Source organism: Phocoena sinus, chromosome 14 (genome assembly GCF_008692025.1).
Source record: "Phocoena sinus isolate mPhoSin1 chromosome 14, mPhoSin1.pri, whole genome shotgun sequence".
Lineage (NCBI taxonomy): Eukaryota > Metazoa > Chordata > Mammalia > Artiodactyla > Phocoenidae > Phocoena > Phocoena sinus.
The window spans coordinates 17,721,536-17,744,067 of NC_045776.1; the positions used below are offsets into that span (position 1 = coordinate 17,721,536).

General features: G+C 35.1%; 1 protein-coding gene across 1 annotated transcript in view; it reads right to left on the reverse strand.

Moving 5' to 3' along the window:
* The window catches only part of WDR7 (WD repeat domain 7), a 372,564-nt gene that overhangs the window by 313,300 nt on the left and 36,732 nt on the right, over positions 1 to 22,532 (reverse strand). Inside the window, 7 exon segments of the mRNA XM_032602743.1 lie at positions 12,299 to 12,519; positions 13,437 to 13,685; positions 13,935 to 14,067; positions 16,161 to 16,263; positions 16,620 to 16,765; positions 20,233 to 20,352; positions 21,190 to 21,266. Coding sequence (XP_032458634.1) covers positions 12,299 to 12,519; positions 13,437 to 13,685; positions 13,935 to 14,067; positions 16,161 to 16,263; positions 16,620 to 16,765; positions 20,233 to 20,352; positions 21,190 to 21,266 — 1,049 coding nt within the window.

Genomic DNA, 22,532 nt, shown 5'->3' on the forward strand with positions numbered 1-22,532 from the left:
TGAGCATCTGATCAACTTGGTCAGTACTTTACAGGTGAAAATTATTCAAAATCATGTTCCAAACACTGTATTAGTTCTTCCCTAGAAGGAAAATGCACCAATGTTATCAAAAGGTAATTAAAAGCAGGAGAAACAACAAGCAACAGAACATTTAACCATATTTAATATTTACTTTGATTTGGTAAAAAAATTAATTGGGGCAGGGAAAGTGAGGAAGATACCAGATCAAAACAAATACACTCCAAGACCAATTATTATTTTTCAAGCAATTCTGATCCTCAACCAAGTAAGCACTCACTGAATTTGCCAGTAAATAATCCTCACGGTACATTAGTGCTGAGCAGGGAAATGCCACAAGCTATCACAAGATCCGACAGTCAGAATGTACCACCTAGGTCATCCAGCCTGACCTTACACATTTTACAAGACTTCATTTTAAACCATTCCCAGAAACCTCTTATGTAACCTGTTCCTAAGCATTTGCCATGAATTACAGAAACTAGAGACAGCTAGTTTATCCCACACACTAGCTCTCTGGGGAGATGATTCTGCTTTCCAACAGTTCTCAGTGTAAATTATATACATATGTGTGTGTGTGTATATATATATATATATATATATATATATATATAATTTTCTACTTTTGCCAATTTGTTTCCTAAACTAAATTATTCCTTTCTTCATATCATTCCAGGAGCAATCTCCTGCCCAAAACAATGTTTCTCTTTGAATATTCTCTAAATCTATGAACACTAACTATTGTCTCTCCTTTTAAATATGCCCATCATTAGACAAGCTATAAATGACCAGCTTCTTTCACTCATAAATCAATCCTACTATTCTTTTAATCATTATTTCCTGACTTCTCAGAACTCCTTCTCTGGAACATAAATATGCAGTTAAGATGCATCATTTATCACTTTTAAATATTCTACCTGAAGGGGAAAAAAGAGCCTACAAATGTTAATGCCGTGTCCACACTTTCACAAAACTAGATTAAAAAAAATTTTTTTTTTCAGAAATCCATAGCTCATCCTTCTTTTAAAAAGAAGGGGGTGGGGTGGGATAGACAGCTGTTTCTTTAATAGCTATTTTAGAAAATAAGACCATGTGGTCCAACCAAAGCACTTACTAACCATCTATTAGGATAGTTATGTTCTACATAAAAATAAGACTTTTAGGGACCAGTTTTAATATCTTCGTCCATTCACTACATACAAAAGACAACAGTGAAGAAACAGCGGGCTAGTCAGGGCTCCATCTTTCTTCAACTGCTTCCTTCTTAATAAAGCAGCAAATAAATATGAAGAATTTAGTGTAAGATTAAGAAGACATTACCTATCAAAGAAAATTTTATTTAATAAATGATGTTGAGATAATCCGTTACTTTAGGGAAGAACAGATGATTTTTATCCTTTCCTCACCCCACATGCATAAATAAATTTCAGACAGATTAAAGTATTTGATGTTTGTTTTAATCCAGCCATTGCTTTTTAATCAAATTTCACCAAATTTCTGGGGGGGCGGGTAAGATTCCAGTATTCAAAAATATGAAAGAAGCTAAATAGGAAAAAGATAAATTAGTTTACATAGGAATGTAAATTATCTGTAGGTTAAAAAATCAAAATAAATAATAAACCAGAAGAAAATTTCAACAACAATAATAGAAAGCACATAAGCTTAATATTTCAATTAAGTTAAGCACTCATACAGGCACTAATATCCCCAACAGAAACAAATGAGCAAAGGACAATCTATGTCTCAAATGAAAAAAACAAACAAACTCACTAAAATCCTCATAGAAAAACTTCATTACCTCTAGTAATCAAAGAAATGCAAATTCGAACAATAAAATACTCTTTCCACCTATCAATTTAGCCAAAGACTGTAGAAATTATATAATACGAAACAACCAACGTTTATTGGGTTCTTACTCTGTGCCAGGTATTATTCTAAATACTTGGCAGTAATTCATCGTAGTCTCACAACAACCCTTTGAAGTAGATACTATTATTATTTCCATCTTACAGATGTGGAAACTGAGTCATGGAAGTAAATAAAAACATCTTGGGGCTTCCCTGGTGGCGCAGAGGTTTGGAGTCCGCCTGCCAATGCAGGGGTCACGGGTTCGTGCCCCGGTCTGGGAGGGTCCCGCGTGCCGCGGAGCGGCTGGGCCCGTGAGCCATGGCCGCTGAGCCTGCATGTCCGGAGCCTGTGCTCTGCAGCGGGAGAGGCCACAACAGCGAGAAGCCCGCATACCGCAAAAAAAAAAAAAAAAACATCTTGTGTTGGCAAGGGACAATGAAATAGGCACTGAGGGTAGAAAATAATTAGGTAATCGATCTCAACAGACTTAAAAATGTTAATAACCTATTACCCCAAAATTCTGAGGTTCTAATCCAAAAAATATTCATGGAATCTACCCAAGGAAATAATCATAAATGAAAACAAGTTTTACAAAGATATTCAATATTATTTACAATAGTTCAAATTGGGACCAATCTACACATCCAAAGGAGGAGAATTGCTAAGTAAATATTGTATGCTCACATAATGTAATGTTATATAATTACTAAAAATTACTTTCATGAATAAGAATAACTTGAGAAAGTATTTGTTAAAATATTAAATGAAGATGCAATGTGCATAGATAACTATACAATATAATCACAAGTGCATAGTAAGTGAATTTTACAAGGCTAGAGGAAAAAATATCAAAATGTTAACTGTGTTTCTCTTTTATGTAGAAGGATAACAGGTGACCTTTTACCTTCTTAGCTACCTGTTTTCAAAAAATTTTAACTGTGAATATGTTAAATTTATAAAATTGCAGTTAAATCTTACATCATATTCTTAAAAGCAAGTAATGCGTGACAAGTAAAAGAAGGTGAAAGGGGGCTAAAACTAAGGAAGTCCAAACCCAAATAATCAAAGATGAAAAACTAAAACACAAATTACCGAAGAACTGAGCCATGCACAATTCTCTAAAGAAAAATTTGAAATACCGGAATTGAAAAGAATGGCTGTGTTTTGTTCTACAAATTGAAAGATACTAAATAAATTAGGCATTTAAAATTAAGTATGTATCAAAACCATATTTACTTATGTAAATCAGTAATAAAACATATATAGTCAAAGTTGGAGAAATGCAACTATTTTTAAATACACAATTACACCTAGTAGGAGGTGGTATGCTTGGTGGTCAAGTTCAGGCCCTCAGGTTGGACTATTTAGAATCAAATTCCAGCTCTGCCACTTGCTAACTGTGTGACTTGAGCAAGTTACTTAACCTCTCTGAGCCTCACCTCTCTGTACAATGAGGTTAACAGCAATTACTAGGCATCACAGAAGCACTGGGTGAATTAAATGAAATATATGTAAAGAAATCAGCACAGTGACTAATATATCATGCATACAAAAGATGATGGTAGTTAGTATTCTCTTTACCATTATTAGTATTATGTCATTACGTACCATAAATTCTACTTTTTATATTGTAGTTGTATCATTTTCTGAGGGAGTTGCCAACGTTTAGGTATTCACCAGGAAATACGAAGACATTCATAATTTTTCTATTAGGTTAGTTTCCCCTTTTCAATGTTTTCTTCTCATATTAATAGCTCTGCTTTAATTTAATCTGAATAGTTCCACCTACATGATCATTACCATCACTCACGTATTACCTTAAAATCACATTAATGAAGTTTTTAGCACTTTTAACAATTTGAGTCAATAAAAGCTCTCAATCCAACAACTCAGTGACCACCTTCCACTGTTCCCTGAATATTTCCTCACACATCTTTTTCCATTGAATTTACTTGATAATTTTTTACTTCATGCCTTTAAAACATCAAAGTGCTTTCTTTAATTTCAATTACATATTTATGGCTTTTACAGACTGAGATAGTCACATCTGCAGACTCTGAAGATAGTCTAAGGTTTTTTAAGGAACTCAAAAGTGCTACCCTTTTACCCTCTCCCCACAGCAGTCAGCTGTCCCCAGTTATTGTCCACCCCACACCCAAACCTCGGCTGCACACGTTCAGGGACTAACATCTTCCATCACAAAGGGCCTCACTTCTCAGCATGCACTGAATTACGACTCCCAGTGGCTGCTGGTCCCACACTTCTACTTCTAGCTCCTACTTTGAACTTGAATGGCCCCATCCATCTGACCTAGTAACTCTCAATCTGCCTGCTTGGCTTCAACCTATTTATTCCGCTCATACCAGTATCCTTACAAGAAATAAACACTGAATTTACAATACCTCTGACATAACTATGGAATATCTTTTTTTCCTTTCTCATGGAAACAAACAGGTTGATACTGTCCCCATTTTTCTAACCGGAGATTTTCTAACTGAAAGAGTCTGTGTATCTTTCCTAGAGATGAATCACTAGAATATATATTCTAAAAATACCTCTTTGTTTACAAAGGATGCTGGATTGCTTTTCAAGTCTATGTCAAAGAACACAAGGGAAACCTAACCCCCACTATTACACACCCAGCTCTTGAAGGCACCTGGAAAATGGTCGGCACTCAGATATATATTGCATCTAATTGAACAGTCTCCTTAAAAAGTCATTCATTTTTTTCTAACAATTTCTGCCACCTTAAAATAAATTTTAACTCATTTTAAAATTGCTTTATGATTAAGTTACTGAAGAAAAATTGTCTTTGCTCTGTGTCATACTAACTCTCTTCAACCACTGAGTCAATTTAATCAACCACTTCATTTACAATGCTTAGCACCAAATCATTTCTATTACTAAAAATAAATTTCATACCCAATGTAATCTTCTTTGCTACCAAGAATATGACTAAAGATCTAAGGAAACCTCTCCAAACAGAGGACTATCTAAGTTTCTGTGGAGTGGGGGAGGGATAAATTAGGGGTTTGGGATTAACATATACACACTATTATATATAAAATAAACAACAAGGACCTACTCTATAGCACAGGGAGCTCTACTCAATATCTTGTAATAACCTATAATGGAAAAGAATCTGAAAAGAATATATACATACATATATATATATGTATGTGTGTTTGTATATATATCTACATATATACATTAAAAAAAACTGGGGACTTCCCTGGTGGTGCAGTGGTTAAGAATCCGCCTGCCAAAGCAGAAGACACAGGCTCGAGCCCTGGTTGGGGAAGATCCCACATGCCGCGGAGCAACTTAGTCCGTGCGCCGCAACTACCGAGCCTGCGCTCTAGAGCCCATGAGCCACAACTACTGAAGCCCGCGCACCTAGAGCCCGTGCTCCGCAACAAGAGAAGCCACCGCAATGAGAAGCCTGCGCACCGCAATGAAGAGTAGCCCCTGCTCACCGCAACTAGAGAAAGTCCACACGCAGCAACGAAGACCCAATGCAGCCAAATAAATAAATTTATTAGAAAAAAAAAAAAAACGGAGTCACTTTGCTATACACCTAAAACTAATACAACACTGTAAATCAACTATACTTCAATAAACCAACCTCATAAGGCAAAAAAAAAGGTAATAAATAAATGAATTTCTAAAATGTCTGACACAATATTAGCACAGCCAGAATAGGGACCAATCTGTCTCATTATGGTTGAAGGGATCCTCACTGACAGTCTCTTGGTATATTATTGATTCTCTTAGCTTCCTACACAAAAGACAGGGTGTACTATGATATTTGAATATTTAGACACTATCCATAATAGGAAAAATTAATTTTTTATCTTGAATAAAATATGACAGTAGTAAAAATTTGGAAAACATGCAGCAATCAGAATGGATAACCAATACAGCCTTGGTGTATTAAAGCATTCGTGCTTTCAAAATGAGAATGAGTGCTATACGCTTATACATACTCTTCATACAGCTACTTATAAGTCTAGAAAGTTACCTACATTTGAAAGATTATAAACAGGATGATGAAGAATTATGAAGGTAAATAGGTGGTACAAACCTATTCCTAAGCTTCTGAAGGACTATTTGGTAATATGTATTCAAAAGACTTTAAAAATTAATATGCCCTTTTATAAAGCAATTTCACATTTAAGAATTTACCCTAAGAATCATTCCAGATGTGCAAAATTATTTAGTTATCTTAATTCTCAACCCCCACTGTTGATAAGAGAAAAAAAAATTAGAAAGTAAAATTCTGACATTTCTGAATAAAATTAAATAAATGACAGACTATCATTAAAAATGTTGGAATACACTTAGACCATCTTTAGAAATATCTGTATTTTCCATAACAATGTGTTATGGAATTTTTTAAAATAAAAATTAATTTCAAAAAGATGATGCTGAATATATAAAACATATGAAAGTAGTCTCAAAATCTAAGAGAATTAAGTGTTATGGGAAAAAAGAATATTATAGAACATTATGTACACTGTGATATATTTTAGAAAAAGATTACTTCTGCTTTCTGCTTTTGTTTCCTTTACATCACCAAAGTTTACCCTGGCTTCAGAGACTATGCCATAATTCTAGACATTGCTTTTTAAATGTAACATCCAATTAAACTGGTAACACAAGTCCAAATTCAAAAAGGTAAGACAAGAGCTAATTCAGGCAGAAGCTTAGGTACTTTTTCAGAAAGAAAGGATAATATATTAAAAAGAAAACCTAATTTGTTAATTGTTCTTACCGGCAGCGAACATTATGCACTAACGAACATATAGTCACATATACCATACATACTATCATATCGGCCGCAAGAGCTAGGAATTTAACATTGTCAGATGAAGGAACAAACAGGTTAGGTGCCTGATATTCCCATTTTCACAAACCCATGCTGCCCCCTTCTGGAAAATTTTGGAGGCATGTGACAATACAAGTTTAATAAGGTATAATGAAAAGGGATCATTTTTAACTAATCTATTAGAGAACTTAGGCTATATGTTCACACTGAGAAACATATATATTATATATGCTTCAAACTTTATTTTGAAACATTTTCAAAAAATTCTGTTCTGAATAAAATTCTAGCAGCAGCAAAAAGCTGTGATAATCTAATCATCCATGCCAATGGGAGAGGGAAGTAATATTAGATATATATTTACTAAAAGTAAATAAAACACAACACTTTAAAAAGTCACATTTTTTGTTCCCTTCAGTACTCATTCCCGTCACTCTCAAAAGCAAACAGAATCTGAATTTGGTATTTATCTTTCCAATTCAATTTTAATAATTTTACTACCAGCAGCCTTAAAAATATCTGCCCTCCCTTTCAGCTGCTCTCTTCCTCAGACTCCACAGGCATTGGGCACACTCTTTTGGCCTCCCCTAGCCTAGAGCTCAGATTTTGGAAATTCACCCAAGCCTACCTCTGACAGCTATTCAAATCTGGAAATCATTCTATCTCTAACCTCTCAGTGTTGCTTAAATGTCTCAGTTATTAGAATAAGATTAAACTAAAATGCTATAATTCTGAAGTATTAAAACATAGTATAGGGATTTCCCTGGTGACACAGTGGTTAAGACTCTGCACTCCCAATGCAGGAGGCCTGGGTTCAATCCCTGGTCAGGGAACTAGATCCCACACGCATATCACAGCTAAGAGTTTGCATGCCAACTAAGGAGCCCACGAGCCACAACTAAGGAGGCTGAGAGCCACAAGTAAGGAGCCCACCTGCCGCAACTAAGCCCAGCACAACCAAACAAATAAATAAATATTTTTAAAGCTAGTATAAGATATAGAGAACAAACTAGTGGTTACCAGTGGGCAGGGGGACAGAGGGGCAATATAGGAGTGAGGGAGTGGAAGGTACAAACTATCGAGTGTTAAGTTAGGCTTAAGCATATATTGTACAACAAGGGGAATATAGCCAATAATTTGTAGTGACTATAAATGGAAAGAAACCTTTAAAAACTGTATAAAAATTTTAAAATTTTTAAAAAACAGTATAGAAAGTTTCTGTAGGATTATAAAATATTGCACTCAGGATGAAGGGAATGACGTAGCTGGAGAACAAGAGGGAAAAAGAGACTTGCTTTTTATTGATAACCTTTAATACCTTTTGCATTTTATATACCTATTTATAAAATATTTTAAGACATTACAGTAAATAATATTCCAAGTGCAGATGAAAACAGTAAGGCACTTAAAATTTTAACAAGCCTGTTTTTAAAAAGAATTTTCTAAAAAGTCTTCTATATGAGTATTTGAAGTGGCAGTCTTATTTAATAATAATATGAAGGTTTCATTTTAAATTTGAATTCTATTAAAACTGCCTAAGAACCACCACATCTGAATAGCAATATATAAGATCAAAACCACTCTTTTAAAAGCAATAAGCACAACTTGGAATGACAAACAAAAATGGCACAGAACTCTCTTTTATATTTATAGTATATATATTGTATTGCTATATAATATTCAAATACTATTTTAGTAGATAGTTTCATTTCTGTTTCCTTTCATATATATTTCATATATATATATATAGTACACATACCTTTCATACCTATATACATTATATGTATATATTTCTTTCATATGTATGGATAGTACATTTTGTTTTCTTAAGAAACCAAACCGCACAAAAAAATAAAAAGCCACCTCAAACTTAATTTTTTCCTCTACATTCCATAATCTTAAGGAGAAAGAAATAGAGACAGCACATAGCCTAATAATAGAGATCTCAAAACTGCAAGTTCTACCACCCCTCATGAAGTCAATATACAGTTAGTCAAATCTCACAGGATTTTTTGAGAGTTTACCAAAGCTCTTTGTTTCTCTGAGTACCTATGATATGCCCCTGCCCTTATCCACCAAAGCATTTGGTTAGGATCTCTCCTTTACCATTTATAGTCAGCCTTGTAACAGGCTTACTTAAATACTTGCCTGACTCTCCTCCTAAAATATAAGTTTATATTTCTTGGAACAATGAAATGCATTACTTGGCAGATAGTAATACTGCCAAAAAAAACTTGCAGAATTTTTGTCAATAACTCTTTGGCACTATACAATCCTGAATTACTTCAATATTTCCTATCTCAAAGGATATTTTCAGGAAACTTTTAAATTTTTTTACTGTATTTTAATTCTTTAAAATAATCTGTATCATATGAAAGTTAAATCTCAGTTAACTAGACTATTCAGGGAATCAAACTCAATTTCAAAGCACTTTGACTAAATGGAGCTTTACTATTTGGGAAAAAATAAATAAAATTCCTCTAAAAAATGAAAAACAAAAACCTTCAATGTACAATAAACATAAAATCTATTCAGTGCAGGTACTCTACATAACACTATAGGAAATGTTTATCATCTATGAACATGTCAAAATTTTTAAATAATTAAAACTCCCATTAATAAAAGAATAGAGAAAGTTTATTAACAGTAAAGTGTATAGAACCACTGAGTCTGGCACTAAAGTAATACTAATCTATAGCAAGAATTTGGAAAGATTTCAGGTAAAAAAATGCTAAAAGAGCACAAAAATGAAGGAGCGGGGAAAGAAAGGATGACAAAGAAACACCTAGACAGTAGACAAGTAAGATGTACATGTGTGTGGAGTTGTGAAAGGGCGTATAGTCTGTCCTCAAAGCTCATCTCCAGCCGCAGCATCCTTTCTACCCAGCAGGCAGGATTTCATTTTTCATTCACTGTCTACCAAAGCCAGGAGACAATGATTTTGCTCAGTTTTAACAACTTCCTATATTTTGGTAAACATGAAATGACCACAAATTAAGAAAGAAAAATTCATCATAATTGTACATTCTTAATTACAATTTAAGTCATTTTTAAAATGCAACCAACATTTCTCTGTTTTAGAACATCTTTCCCTGGGGTAAAAAAAAAAATTGCAAGAAATCAAAACTCAACTTCTTTCCCAATCTACCTAAGATAAAAACCAAAACCCTATTCTAATCAAAAAAGCAGATGACAAACTTTTCAGTATTTATCTTTAATCATACAGTTGGTAAATATTTATAATCTTCCAACTACCAGATCAATTTAAAGTAAAAGTTTTTTTTGCTAAAAGAAAATGACATTGGATCAATTTATGAGGACAATTCTAGTATTAAAATCAGCATATGATGTTGTTAACTCTAATCTCAGCAAAATAGTCATCTGCTAAACATTTAGCAAATATCAAATTCTTAGCTTTTTATTAATCAGTTAGGCTCTTTGATTTTCAAACATATTAGCTGCTGGACCTAAAACTACCAGCTAAATGAATAGCTTAATAACTAGGCAGGCATTATTTACTGTCAAATTATCACAAAGCTAAAAGCAAATTTATCTTCATCAGTACTTTTGAAAGTTAATTAAAAACAAGAAAATTCTACTGTTAAGCCTATAATGAGTAAATTATTTTCCAAGTACCAGGCTTCCTTGTCTGTGTCTCTCTTCTTCGTATTTCCCAGGCAACTAGCACCTCTGGTGAGCACCTAGTCTAGTAAGGAGACCATTCTCTATTTAGTTGCATGTATGTCTATTAGGTAGCTTTTACTCACTACAGATTATTTCTAAATGCAGTTGATCAAAAAAATTTTATTATATTAAATACCCACTTGAAATTTTTAAAAAAGAAACCAGAAAATGTTCTCATATAAATATGTAAGCTAAAAAATATATTAATGTAGTTCAAAAAGAAAACATGACCTTATGGAAACCACTCAAAAAAACTTTCCTTTTAATACCTGTAATTAAAAAAATACACACACACACACACACACACACACACACACACACACACACTCTAGTTAATTTTCAGTGTTTTATTCTTATGAAAACAAAAACCAGCCAAATTAGAAATGGTTGCACTAAACTGAAATAAAATAATCTAAATTATCAATGTCAGCATCAAAAAATTAGATATTTCCCCAAATTTGCAGTCAGAGATCAAAAAACTCATGTTTTAGTATGGGGCATTAAGTACTGTTAAATAAAGTTTAGGGCAGGGGTTCTAACAGTGTTATAACTTAGTATAATGACAATGATATGTATTTCACTAAAATAGACATACAATTGGTTATTTAAATAAATACACAATAATTTTTCTCAGTGATGAAGATTAAAATAAATGAACAACCAACTGGGAAGCAAGAAAAAGGCAAAAAAATTTTTAAAAGAAGGAAGAGGATAATTAAGTATCTGAATTTTCAAATCTGGCAGGGGAAAAAACGAGAGAGAGAGACACTGGTACTAGAACCTCCTATAACATCACCAGTATCAAGTCAAATGAAATCTAGCACTGGCAGAACATGGCAGATAACACACATGACCAGGAAGATTAAGTAAGTAGAAAGGCCAAGGAAGATTTTCTGAGCTTTGAAATGAGACTCCTTGTGAATACTGGATCAGATACAGAAGTCAAATGCTTTTCATTTCAGTAAAACCATAACTGGTGATGCTGTAGGGATTATGATAAGCATGAAATATGTGTGCAAGAAGACGGTGTGTCTGTGTGTTTGTGTATGTGTGTGCACACACACGTGTGAATGTGTGGGCATAGTGATGATGCCAACAGAAGTGGCTAATCACATGAACAAGTTCATGATTAACAAACAGTAATATAAATTATGGGTCTGTTATTCATCCATCCTAAATTCTCCTAAAATCTCCTATTTCTAAAATTATTAGGCTGTTTATATTTGACATCATGGCCTAACCTACACGCACATCACTAAGAAAGCAATCTGCTTTCACAAAGGTATGTACAAAATTTTCCAAAATCATTTTCAGTGCCTGTTATACTTTCCCTTGTCACAATAATTGTTTATTTAAACGAACTCCAGGGAACTTCCTGGCAGTCCAGTGGTTAGGACTCAGTGCTTTCACTGCCGGGGCCCAGGTTTGACCCTTGGTCAGGAAACTAAGATCCCACAAGCTGCACGGCGCAGCCACAGAAAAATATAAAAATAAACGAACTCTATTTATAAGTAATGAGAAGTATTTTGCTTCAAACTACCAAAGTATACGTTTACTATCTTTTTGCTCAGATGAAGCTGAAAATAATGAGATTAGAGAATGACTTTGGGGATACTTAAAGTACTTTAGAACAAAAAATTGAAACTTCAGTAAACATATTCTAAATTACTACTACATTTCGGGGACAAGCTATTTAGGAGCTAATAACAGGAAAAAAAACTATGTGCATCTTCTACGTCTATGTGCCCGATGGTAATAATTGTAACTTTGTCTAAACATCACATTACCACTGTTTAGTTTTTAAATTAAAAGGATTTTTTAATTGTCACATTTTAAGTTACTCTGGATTTCATTTATATTAAGCCTGATAGCAACACAACTTGACTCTACCACAGTGAAACAATCTTTCGTGATCCAACTTACACTGCAGTTTTCAGGTGGAACCAGAAGCTGAGTAATCTCGCCACCATGGACACAGAAGATGTGTTTCATTTCTCCAGAAAAAATGTCCCAAATTATGACCGAAAAATCCACGCCTCCAGATATCAGATACCTTTGATCATAACGAGCTGAGACCTGATGCGGATACAACAAACACGTGACTTTGTTCCGATGACCACGGAGTGTCCTGTGAGGTGGCCAACCTGTGAACGAGGTTTTGGATTTAGCTATACATTTTATCATCGAAAAGGCTTCTAGTTTCCTAGAACTGCTCTGTAGTTCTAGAAATACAGTAGCTACATACCACATGAGACTACTGAACTCTTGCAGTGTGGCTAGAGTGGATTCATATGTGCTATGAATGTAAAATATACATGAGATTTCAAAGACTTAGCACTGAAAAAATGTAAAATATCTCATTAGTAATTTTTATATTGATTACAAGTTGAAATGAACATAGTTTTGCTGTACTAGGTTAAAGAAAATATATTATTAAAATTAATTTCTCCTGCTTCATTTTTACTTTTCTTAATGTGCCTATTAGAAAATCACCTATATTGTTACATATATAGTTCTACTGGACAGCATTGTTCTAAAAGATTACCAGTATTACTGATAATATGATAATTACTAGTACACTATATAGGTACCCAATAATAAATGGAATTATTAGCACATATCAAAGAGATAAAATTAGATACCTCTTTATTTACAGTCATTACATGGCGTTTATTCCAATAATAGACACTAAGTACAGTTGATCCTTGAACAACAGAGGTTTGAACTGCACAGGTCCACTTATACGCAGATTTTTTTCAGTAAGTATTTACTATAGTACTACACAGGGGCAGCTGATTGAATCCAAGGATACAGAGGGCCAACTATAAAGTAACACGCAGATGTTCAACTGTGCAGAGGGTCAGTGCCCCTAACCCCGAGTTGTTCAAGGGTCAACTGGAGGGTACTTTATTAAGTGCACATTAAATTCTCCCAGCTACACTACACACGAACAACTACACGGATTCATTGTATTTGTTAAAAACAAAGAGTGTAGACATTGTCAGGTTCATGGTTACAGAGTTCTCAAAACACTTTAGACACTAGGAGATCTTCAGGATACCTCTGCGGAGCATGTGCTCCCCTTGCAGCAGTTGCACTATGGCTGTCTGCGTGGCAGGTACAATAACGATGCTTCCATCTTCACGGCCACAAACGAGTCGCCCGTGGGCTGGTATGTACACACTTGCGGTCACCTTCAGAGGTTCATTACTATTGGGAATGACACTCAGCTGATCTATAATTCCGGCAGGACAAGGATTCAGTTTATCAAATGCCTCTTGCAAGCTAACAGAAGTTGTCATTTCCAGCTCTGTGGAGGTTTTGTTTGGTACAAAAGAAAAACATTTAGGTATTTTAGAAAAAAACACTAAACATATAAAAAGAAATGTGCTTACAGATGATTCAGTAATATACCAAAGAATAACTGTCATCAACTATAATTCTAAGAAGAAAATGACATATGTACATTATGAATTTGCTACACAGTGGCTGGTATTTAGGTTGTTAAATTTAAAAAATTGAGAAATTACTGCAAGTGATTTACTAGTACTTCCTGTACCTTCCTGTTTATCAGGTGTGTCTGATATGTTCCAAATATTCAATCTTCCAGAAGAATCACCCTGAATCAATAGTTTGTGGAAGTATTCCTTACATCCATAGAAGAACCGAGTAACAGGAGGACAAATTAGCAACTGTAAAAAAAAAATTTGTTCAAATACCCTTAGCTATCTTTTTAAACAAAATATTCCACACATTAACATTTTTTCAGATTAGGGTGTTAAGTACTTTGCCTCGGTACCAGAGTAAAAAAAAAAAAGTGCATTTATAGAATGAGTATTCAATAATATTTTAATTAATTTTGTAGCACTGAAACATATCAACTAATACCCAAATCCAGTACATAGAACACAAATGAAAACTAAATTTATAGTCTTTCTCTAGAATTAATATTTTTATTCTTTTTCTCTGCTTTGTAAAAACCACAATGCAATTATTTGTCTGCTATTAAGCAATTAATACAAAGATATACCCCTCGCTACCAAAAAGAAAATTCTCCACTTAAAAGGTCAAAAGGGGAGAACAGGCTAATCTGAGCTTTCTGCCCATCCCTGATTAGTCTCCAAGAGTAGATGCAAAACTAAACTACCAAGCTTGTACAACTAGAGGATTCTTTTTTTTTTTATGAGAATATTTTTCAACTAATGGCATGATACTTGATGACATTTACATAATCCACTTGAACCTAGCCTGATTTGCTATAAACTACTAGGAACAAAAACCATTCATTAGGGTGTTGTGTATACTTTCATTTTTAAAACAAATTATTTTTCTGCTTAAGATCCTGTGTCTTCAGTGAGACCACTTATTTGAAAATACTAAATAGTGGTGGACTCCTAAATTTAAAGTTTAGATTATTAATATACTAAAACTGGAGCATTAAAGCATAGAAGCTCATCTTAAAAAGCAGTAAAAAATAGACTTCAGTGTTTAAACATATAGTTAACAAATAATCCGTACTCGGTATCAGTTGTTTCCTAAAAAGCATTATCCTATAGAAATTATATGCATTAAGCATAGTTAATTACTTGATTTAACTTAAAGCTTGAAAATTACTAAAAGTTTTAATTGATAAACAACATGCTTAACTAGGAAAAGCTGCTACAACAGCTGTAATAACCAGTATTTCATATTTCAATGTGTGTCTAACACCACACAGTACATATATTTTAATTTAAAATGTTATTGGGGAGCTGATACATAAAGAAACATGGCATGTATTTGTTTTGTTTCGTGTTTTTTTGTGGGTTTTTTTTGGCCGTGCCGAGCAGCTTGCAAGATCTTAGTTCCCTGACCAGGGATTGAACCCAGGCCCCAGCAATGAAAGTGCTGGGACCACCAGGGAAATCCCATCATGTATGTTTTTTATATAAGTCATTATCTCTTGATTTAAATAGAAGTGACTATCTTGTTTGGAGAGCAGTAAGTAGGAGTTTAAGTTAAGAGACTAAAGGACAGGTCATAGAGGATCTTAATTGTACATGGATATATAAATTCTATATATTCAAAGTATTCACGTAAAAATTAATTCCCTTCCCCTCGCCATCTCTCCACATAAAGATGGAACAAAATGTTCAGAATGAAAAAGCTGTGGAAACCTAGAACTTGAGTAAAGGAAACTTTATTTCCAAAACCAAAGCTTCTTTCTTAATGCTCAAAGAATAGAGAGTTGAGAACCCAGTACTAAGGGCATTTCAACTTTAAACTGACATTAAGTAGGTTCTTAGAAGTCATAATAAATTTGATTTTTATAGGGAAAAAAATGTCTTTTTTCTTTATTTTTAATGCCTAATGATTTAAATCACTACATGGTTTTGGGGAGATACTGCAATACCTTGTTCAAATAATAATCAGTCAGCATTATTACATAATTATCTTTGTGCTTCTAAAATTACATCTCTCACTATGTTTATAACTGCATGAGTATAAAATCAATTTATGCCATCAATATGAATTTTATCAAAAAGTCATTGCCACTTTGTAATCAGTATAAGACCATTTTTATTCCTGGAGAAAAGTGACTGCTACATTATAGGCATATTATAAACAAATCTGAAAACTGTGCTTATAATAACTGACCATGTCAAAATGTTTTAGAGTATCTAACACACAGCCTTGAATTGTACTGAATCTTTCAAATGCTTAGCTACCAAAGACACCAATAAATATAGTTGTAAAAATTTTTCAACATAACTACCAATTATAAATGATACCTGAAGAATTTTACCTCTTTATCTGTTCGATCCAAGAGGCTATGTTGTACCGGAGGAACTAAATTTTCAACTGCTTTCCCCACATCACTGCGGAATGAATCACTAGCTGGAAGGCAACTGAAAATGAGAAAACTACAACATTCAGTAAAAATACTGACATTAAATATTTTATCATACCATATGATGACTTTTTTTGACAACGGACAAAATATGGATATTTTAATCATAGTTAATTTAATATCGGCATGAAAAAATTAAATAATTAATGTTACTAACATACTCTACTTCAAATAAAAACTCCACCTAATTTTTGTGCTTAGAAATTAAACCTCAATTACAAATCTAACTTAAGTTCTCAAGTTTTTTACCTAAATTAAATATTTATACTTTCTACATTTTCATACTTTCAGGTTATACCCCAAATTCAGAAACTTTTGCTTTCAATTAAAGTCCTAACATTATTTATTGAATACCTGGCAGGTAGTTTGTAAATATAACTTTGCCCATTTTCAGTCCAAATGATGACTTTATCTGCCGAGACAAAGTCACCTCCAGTCCACGTCTGTCCATTTTCACTCGGACCTGAGCACAACAGGGAGTAGTCCCCAGCATCAAATACCTACGAGGAATAAGAGATTCGCAATCGTTTTCAAAACCATAAAACAAAATAAGACAATTTAACCATATAAAAACTGGAAACCTCTTTTTGGCAGTAACTGAGAAAGTCATGTTGGTGGGTTGCAATACCATCTACATGTTGTTTTCGTATGCGTTTCCCTGACGATTAATGAAACTGAACACCTTTCTACACATTTACTGGTCACCTGGCTTTCCTCTCTTGTGAAATGTTTTTGTTCGTTTTCCTATTGGGTTGTCGGTGCTTTTCTTCTTGACCTGTAGAAGTTGTTTTTTATCAATAATAGATGAGTCCCTCATCATAGTGTACACCATAGCTATCTTCTCTCACTCTTTGGTTGTCTTTTTTTTTTTTAATACATCTTTACTGGAGTATAATTGCTTCACAATACCATGTTAGCTTCTGTTGCACAACAAAGCAAATCAGCCATATACATACACATGTCCCCATATCCCCTCTCTCGTAAGCCTCCCTCCCTGTGCTATGCTGCTGCTTCCCACCAGCCAACTATTTTACATTCCGTAGTGTATATACGTCAATGCTATTCTCACTTCGCCCCAGCTTCACCCTCCCACCCCATGTCATCAAGTCCATTCTCTATGCCTACCTCTTTATTCCTGCCCTGCAACTAGGTTCATCAGTACCACTTTTTTTTTTTTTTAGATTCCATATATATGCATTAGTAAGTCTTTCTGACTTACTTCACTCTGTATGACAGACTCTAGGTCCATCCACCTCACTACAAATAACTCAATTTCATTTCTTTTTATGGCTGAGTAATATTCCATTGTATATATGTGCCACATCTTCTTTATCCATTCATCTGATGATGGACACTTAAGTTGCTTCCATCTCCTGGCTATTGTAAATAGAGCTGCAATGAACATTGTGGTACATGACTCTTTTTGAATTATGGTTCTCCCAGGGTATATGCCCAGCAGTGGGATTGCTGGGTCATACTATTTTCCACAGTGGTTGTATCAATTTATATTCCCACCAACAGTGTAGGAGGGTTCCGTTTTCAATACACCCTTTCCAGCATTTATTGTTTCTAGCTTTTTTCATAATGGCCATTCTGATCAGTGTGAAGTGATACCTCATTGTAGTTTTGATTTGCATTTCTCTAATAATTAGTGATGTTGAGCATCTTTTCATGTGCCTCTTGGCCATCTGTATGCCTTCCTTGTGAAATGTCTATTCAGGTCTTCTGCCCATTTTTTAACTGGATTGTTTGTTTTTTTGATATTGAGCTCCATGAGCTGTTTGTATATTATGGAGATTAATCTTTTGTTGTTTCATTTGCAAATATTTTCTCCCATTCTAAGGGCTGTCTCTTTGTCTTGTTAATGGTTTCTTTTGCTGTGCAAAAGCTTTTAAGTTTAATTAAGTCCCAATTTTTAATATTTGTTTTTATTTCCGTTACTCTGGCAGGTGGGTCAAAAAAGATTTTGCTGTGGTTTATGTCAGAGTGTTTTTCCTATGCTTTCCTCTAAGAGTTTTATAGTATCTGGTCTTACATTTAAGTCTTTAATCCATTTGGAGTTTATTTTTGTGTATGGTGTTAGGTAGTGTTCTAATTTCATTCTTTTACATGTAGTTGTCCAGTTTTCCTAGCACCACTTACTGAAGCACTGTCTTTTCTCCATTGTATGTTCTTGCCTCCTTTGTCATAAATTAGGTGCCCATATGTGCATGGGTTTATCTCTGGGCATTCTATCCTGTACCATTGATCTAGTCTTTTCACTCTTGTGTGTGCACTTAAGAGAAGGCTGATCTCACATGATTATAAAATGCTGACAATGGGCACACAAGAAACTGGTATTAGCTACTGCCTCTGGGGAGGGGAAGGAAAGTGCCCTGGGGGAAAAGGGTGTATATTTTTCACTGTATCCTCTTGCACTTTGTTTTACTTCTATTTGGATGTGTTTTAAGTTTTAAGACAAAGGAAGGATCCCATATGGCCTACTACAACTAAGCAGCTGCTAGCTTTTCTTCTTTAATCTTATTCCCAAACAACAGTCATATGGTAAGGCTGTCCACTCTGAGACAGGATAGCGCAGTAGTAATGAGAGCAGCTGCTGCAGTCAGGCTGCCTGAGTTGTATAACCTTAGTCACTTGTACAACCACCACCACTTGTATAACCTTAGCCAAGTTATTTATCCCCCCTACGCCTCAGTTGCCTCATCTGTGAAATGGGCGAAGCCACAATCCCTGCCGTGGCAGGCGGCCTCTTTAAAATGGCCCCACCGATCCCTGACTCCTGGTAGTATTAGGATCCTCACGTAATCCTCTCCCTTGAGTACAGGCGGCATTTTGTGACGGTTTCTAGAGAACTGAATGTGGCAGAGGTAATGGGATCTCAGCTCTAAGATTAGGTGGGTCTTGGCTACACCTTCTCTTGCTCACTTTTTTTTTTTTTTTTGCCACGTTGTGCAGCACGTGTGGCATCTTAGTTCCCCGGCCACGGATTGAACCTGTGCCCCCTGAACGGGGAGCATGAAGTCTTAACCACAGGACCGCCAAGGAAGTCCCTCTGACTCACTTATTCTGAGGAAGGGCAGCTCCTGTGTTGTGAGCTGTCCTAATGGAGAGGCCCACACGGCAAAGAACTAAGGTCTCCAGCCAACAGTTGGTAGGACCTGAGGCCTGTCAACCACCAGGTAGGTTTGGAAGCAGACCCTCTCCTAGGTGAGCCGTGGGATGAGGTAGTCATCCCGGTCAAAACCTTCATCACAGTCTGCGAGAGACCCTGGGCCAGAGGTACCCAGCCAAGCCATGCCCAGATTCCTGACCCACAGAAACCCAAATTCCTGACCAAAAACAGATGATTCAAATTTGTTGTTTTAAGTGACTAACTTTTGAAGTAATTTGTTACGCAGGATTAGATAACTAATATACCACCCCTTGGAGAGTTATTTCCAAATAATACATGGAAAGCTTTGAAAAGTATGCTAGGCACAGAGCAGAGCAAGTGATCAAAACTTGATGGCTCTTTTTCTATTATGGAAATATTAAAGTCTGGCAATGTGAAAGTAATATATACCTTCCATCATTAGCTCTTTAATGACAGAAGACCTTGCCAACTCCAAAATGTCAGAAAAGAATGGCAATTGGGATAATAACAACCTACAAAGATACAGCCAACTTGCAGAAAACTCACCACCATTGCCCATGCTGTACTGACAAGATGATGAAAAATATGGTAGCAAAAGGCAGAAATTAAGATCAACAGAACTAACAACCATTAACTGAATCATTCTATGAACCAAAACAAAAAAGGTAACTATATACAGCCAAATTCCATACCTCAAAATATGATATCAAAATCAGACCTAATGTTTCAAATATTCTAACACCAAGCTCCGCCTTACAATCTTCTTCGGAAGTCTGATAAACCAGTATCACGACGGGCAAAATTACAATTTCTTACTTATGTAGTTTATCTTACCCTCCAATACTTGGAGCACACAACCAGAAGCGACCTCTGTGTGAATGCACAAAAAGAGATGCTTTGGCAATTCTGACAATAAATTGGTTTGGACTCCTCTTCAAATATTGGCTCAGTATCCTGAAAAGAGAAAGATTTGTAAACCTTTAGGACTGGCTGGGTCGTCAGTTAAAATTATCACACAATGATAAAGAAAACAAAATGAAATAAAGGCATCTCTTGATATGTTCATTAATTTAGCCCCTCACATGAGAACCAAGGTAGTAAAAAGCAGCAAAGATATACTCTAAAATCCTCTGGGTACAACATCTTTGCTACAAAGCTACTTAAGATTAAAATACTACTGTGAGTCAGAGTGTCATCACTGGCAATGACAGATGATAAAAATTTGAGTCAATCCTAATTTTTATAGTTACATGTGCTTGTAGGTTAAAAAAAACTCATCAATTCCTGCACTTTCTCCCAGATTCAATGTCTAAAAATTCCCTAACTGAAGATATTATTATCTATATTGCCAGAACATTGATCTGCCTTTCTTATTGCTAAAAAGTAACAAGGAATTCAAGTCCAAAGAACTCAGAGGACTAAAACCTGCTTTATATCTTCTTTGTGGTGGTTTGCTTTTTTTTTTCCCCTCAAGCAAACTACCTTTTAACTTCAAATTTAAACAGAAGCAGTTGAGGAAAATCCTCTTCTGTGTTTCTCTACTTCAGATCCTGCACAGCATGTTTCTCTGCTTTGCATCCTTGATAAGGCAGATATCTACCCTCAAAAGGGAAAAAAAATAATTCACGTACAGAGAGAGAATACTAGGGGACTCTTCTATACTATGTCAATAAGACTATTGAAAAGAATAGCTTTTTCCTTCCTCTTTAAGTAAAAAAGAGAAGGGGCCTAAAATGTAAGACTCCATAAGAACAGAAACAGAGAACTGACTTCCAGCCTCATTTGTCTCACCTGCAGGCCACTTATTTCCGAGGTAACAATCCACACCTTCAAGATGCCCGTCACTGAGAGCGCCACCACAGTGTCCTCTACACCAAGAAGGAAAAAGAAGGCAGTTACAAGCACAACATGCTTTCTTTTTAAACAATAATATGGTTACAACAGTGACATGGACCATGGTTTGCTTTTTTTGTTGTTTTGTTTTCTTCCATCACCCTCCCTATCCCACTCCACCCCTCTAGGTGGTCACAAAGCACCAAGCTGATCTCCCTTTGCTATGCAGCTGCTTCCCCCTAGTTTTCTCAGGGTATATGCCCAGTAGTGGGATTGTTGGGTCGTATGGTAGTTCTATTTTTAGTTTTTTAAGGAGCCTCCATACTGTTCTCCATAGTGGCTGTATCAATTTACATTCCCACCAACAGTACAAGAGGGTTCCCTTTTCTCCACCCTCTCCAGCATTTATTGTTTGCAGATTTTTTGATGATGGCCATTCTGAGCGGTGTGAGATGATAACTCATTGTAGTTTTGATTTGCATTTCTCTAATGATTAGTGATGTTGAGCATTCTTTCATGTGTTTGTTGGCAATCTGTGTATCTTCTTTGGAGAAATGCCTATTTAGGTCTTCTGCCCATTTTTGGATTGGGTTGTTTGTTTTTTTGATATTGAGCTGCATGAGTTGCTTGTATGTTTTGGAGATTAATCCTTTGTCCGTTGCTTCATTTGCAAATATTTTCTCCCATTCTGAGGGTTGTCTTTTGGTCTTGTTTATGGTTTCCTTTGCTGTGCAAAAGCTTTTAAGTTTCATTAGATCCCATTTGTTTATTTTTGTTTTTATTTCCATTTCTCTAGGAGGTGGGTCAAAAAGGATCTTGCTGTGATTTACATCATAGAGTGTTCTCCCTATGTCTTCCTCTAAGAGTTTGATGGTGTCTGGCCTTACATTTAGGTCTTTAATCCATTTGGAGTTTATTTTTGTGTATGGTGTTAGGCAGTGTTCTAATTTCATTCTTTTACATGCAGCTTTCGAGTTTTCCCTGAACCACTTATTGAAGAGGCTGTCTTTTCTCCACTGTATATTCTTGCCTCCTTAATCAAAGGTAAGGTGACCATGTGTGCATGGGTTTATCTCTGGGCTTTCTATCCTGTTCCATTGATCTATACATCTATTTCTGTGCCAGTACCATACTGTCTTGATTACTGTATCTTTGTAGTATAGTCGAAAGTCAGGGAGCCTGATTCCTCCAGCTCCGTTTTTCTCTCTCAAGATTGCTTTGGCTGTTCGGGGTCTTTTGTGTTTCCATACAAATTGAGAAATTTTTTCTTGTAGTTCTGTGAAAAATGCCAGTGGTAGTTT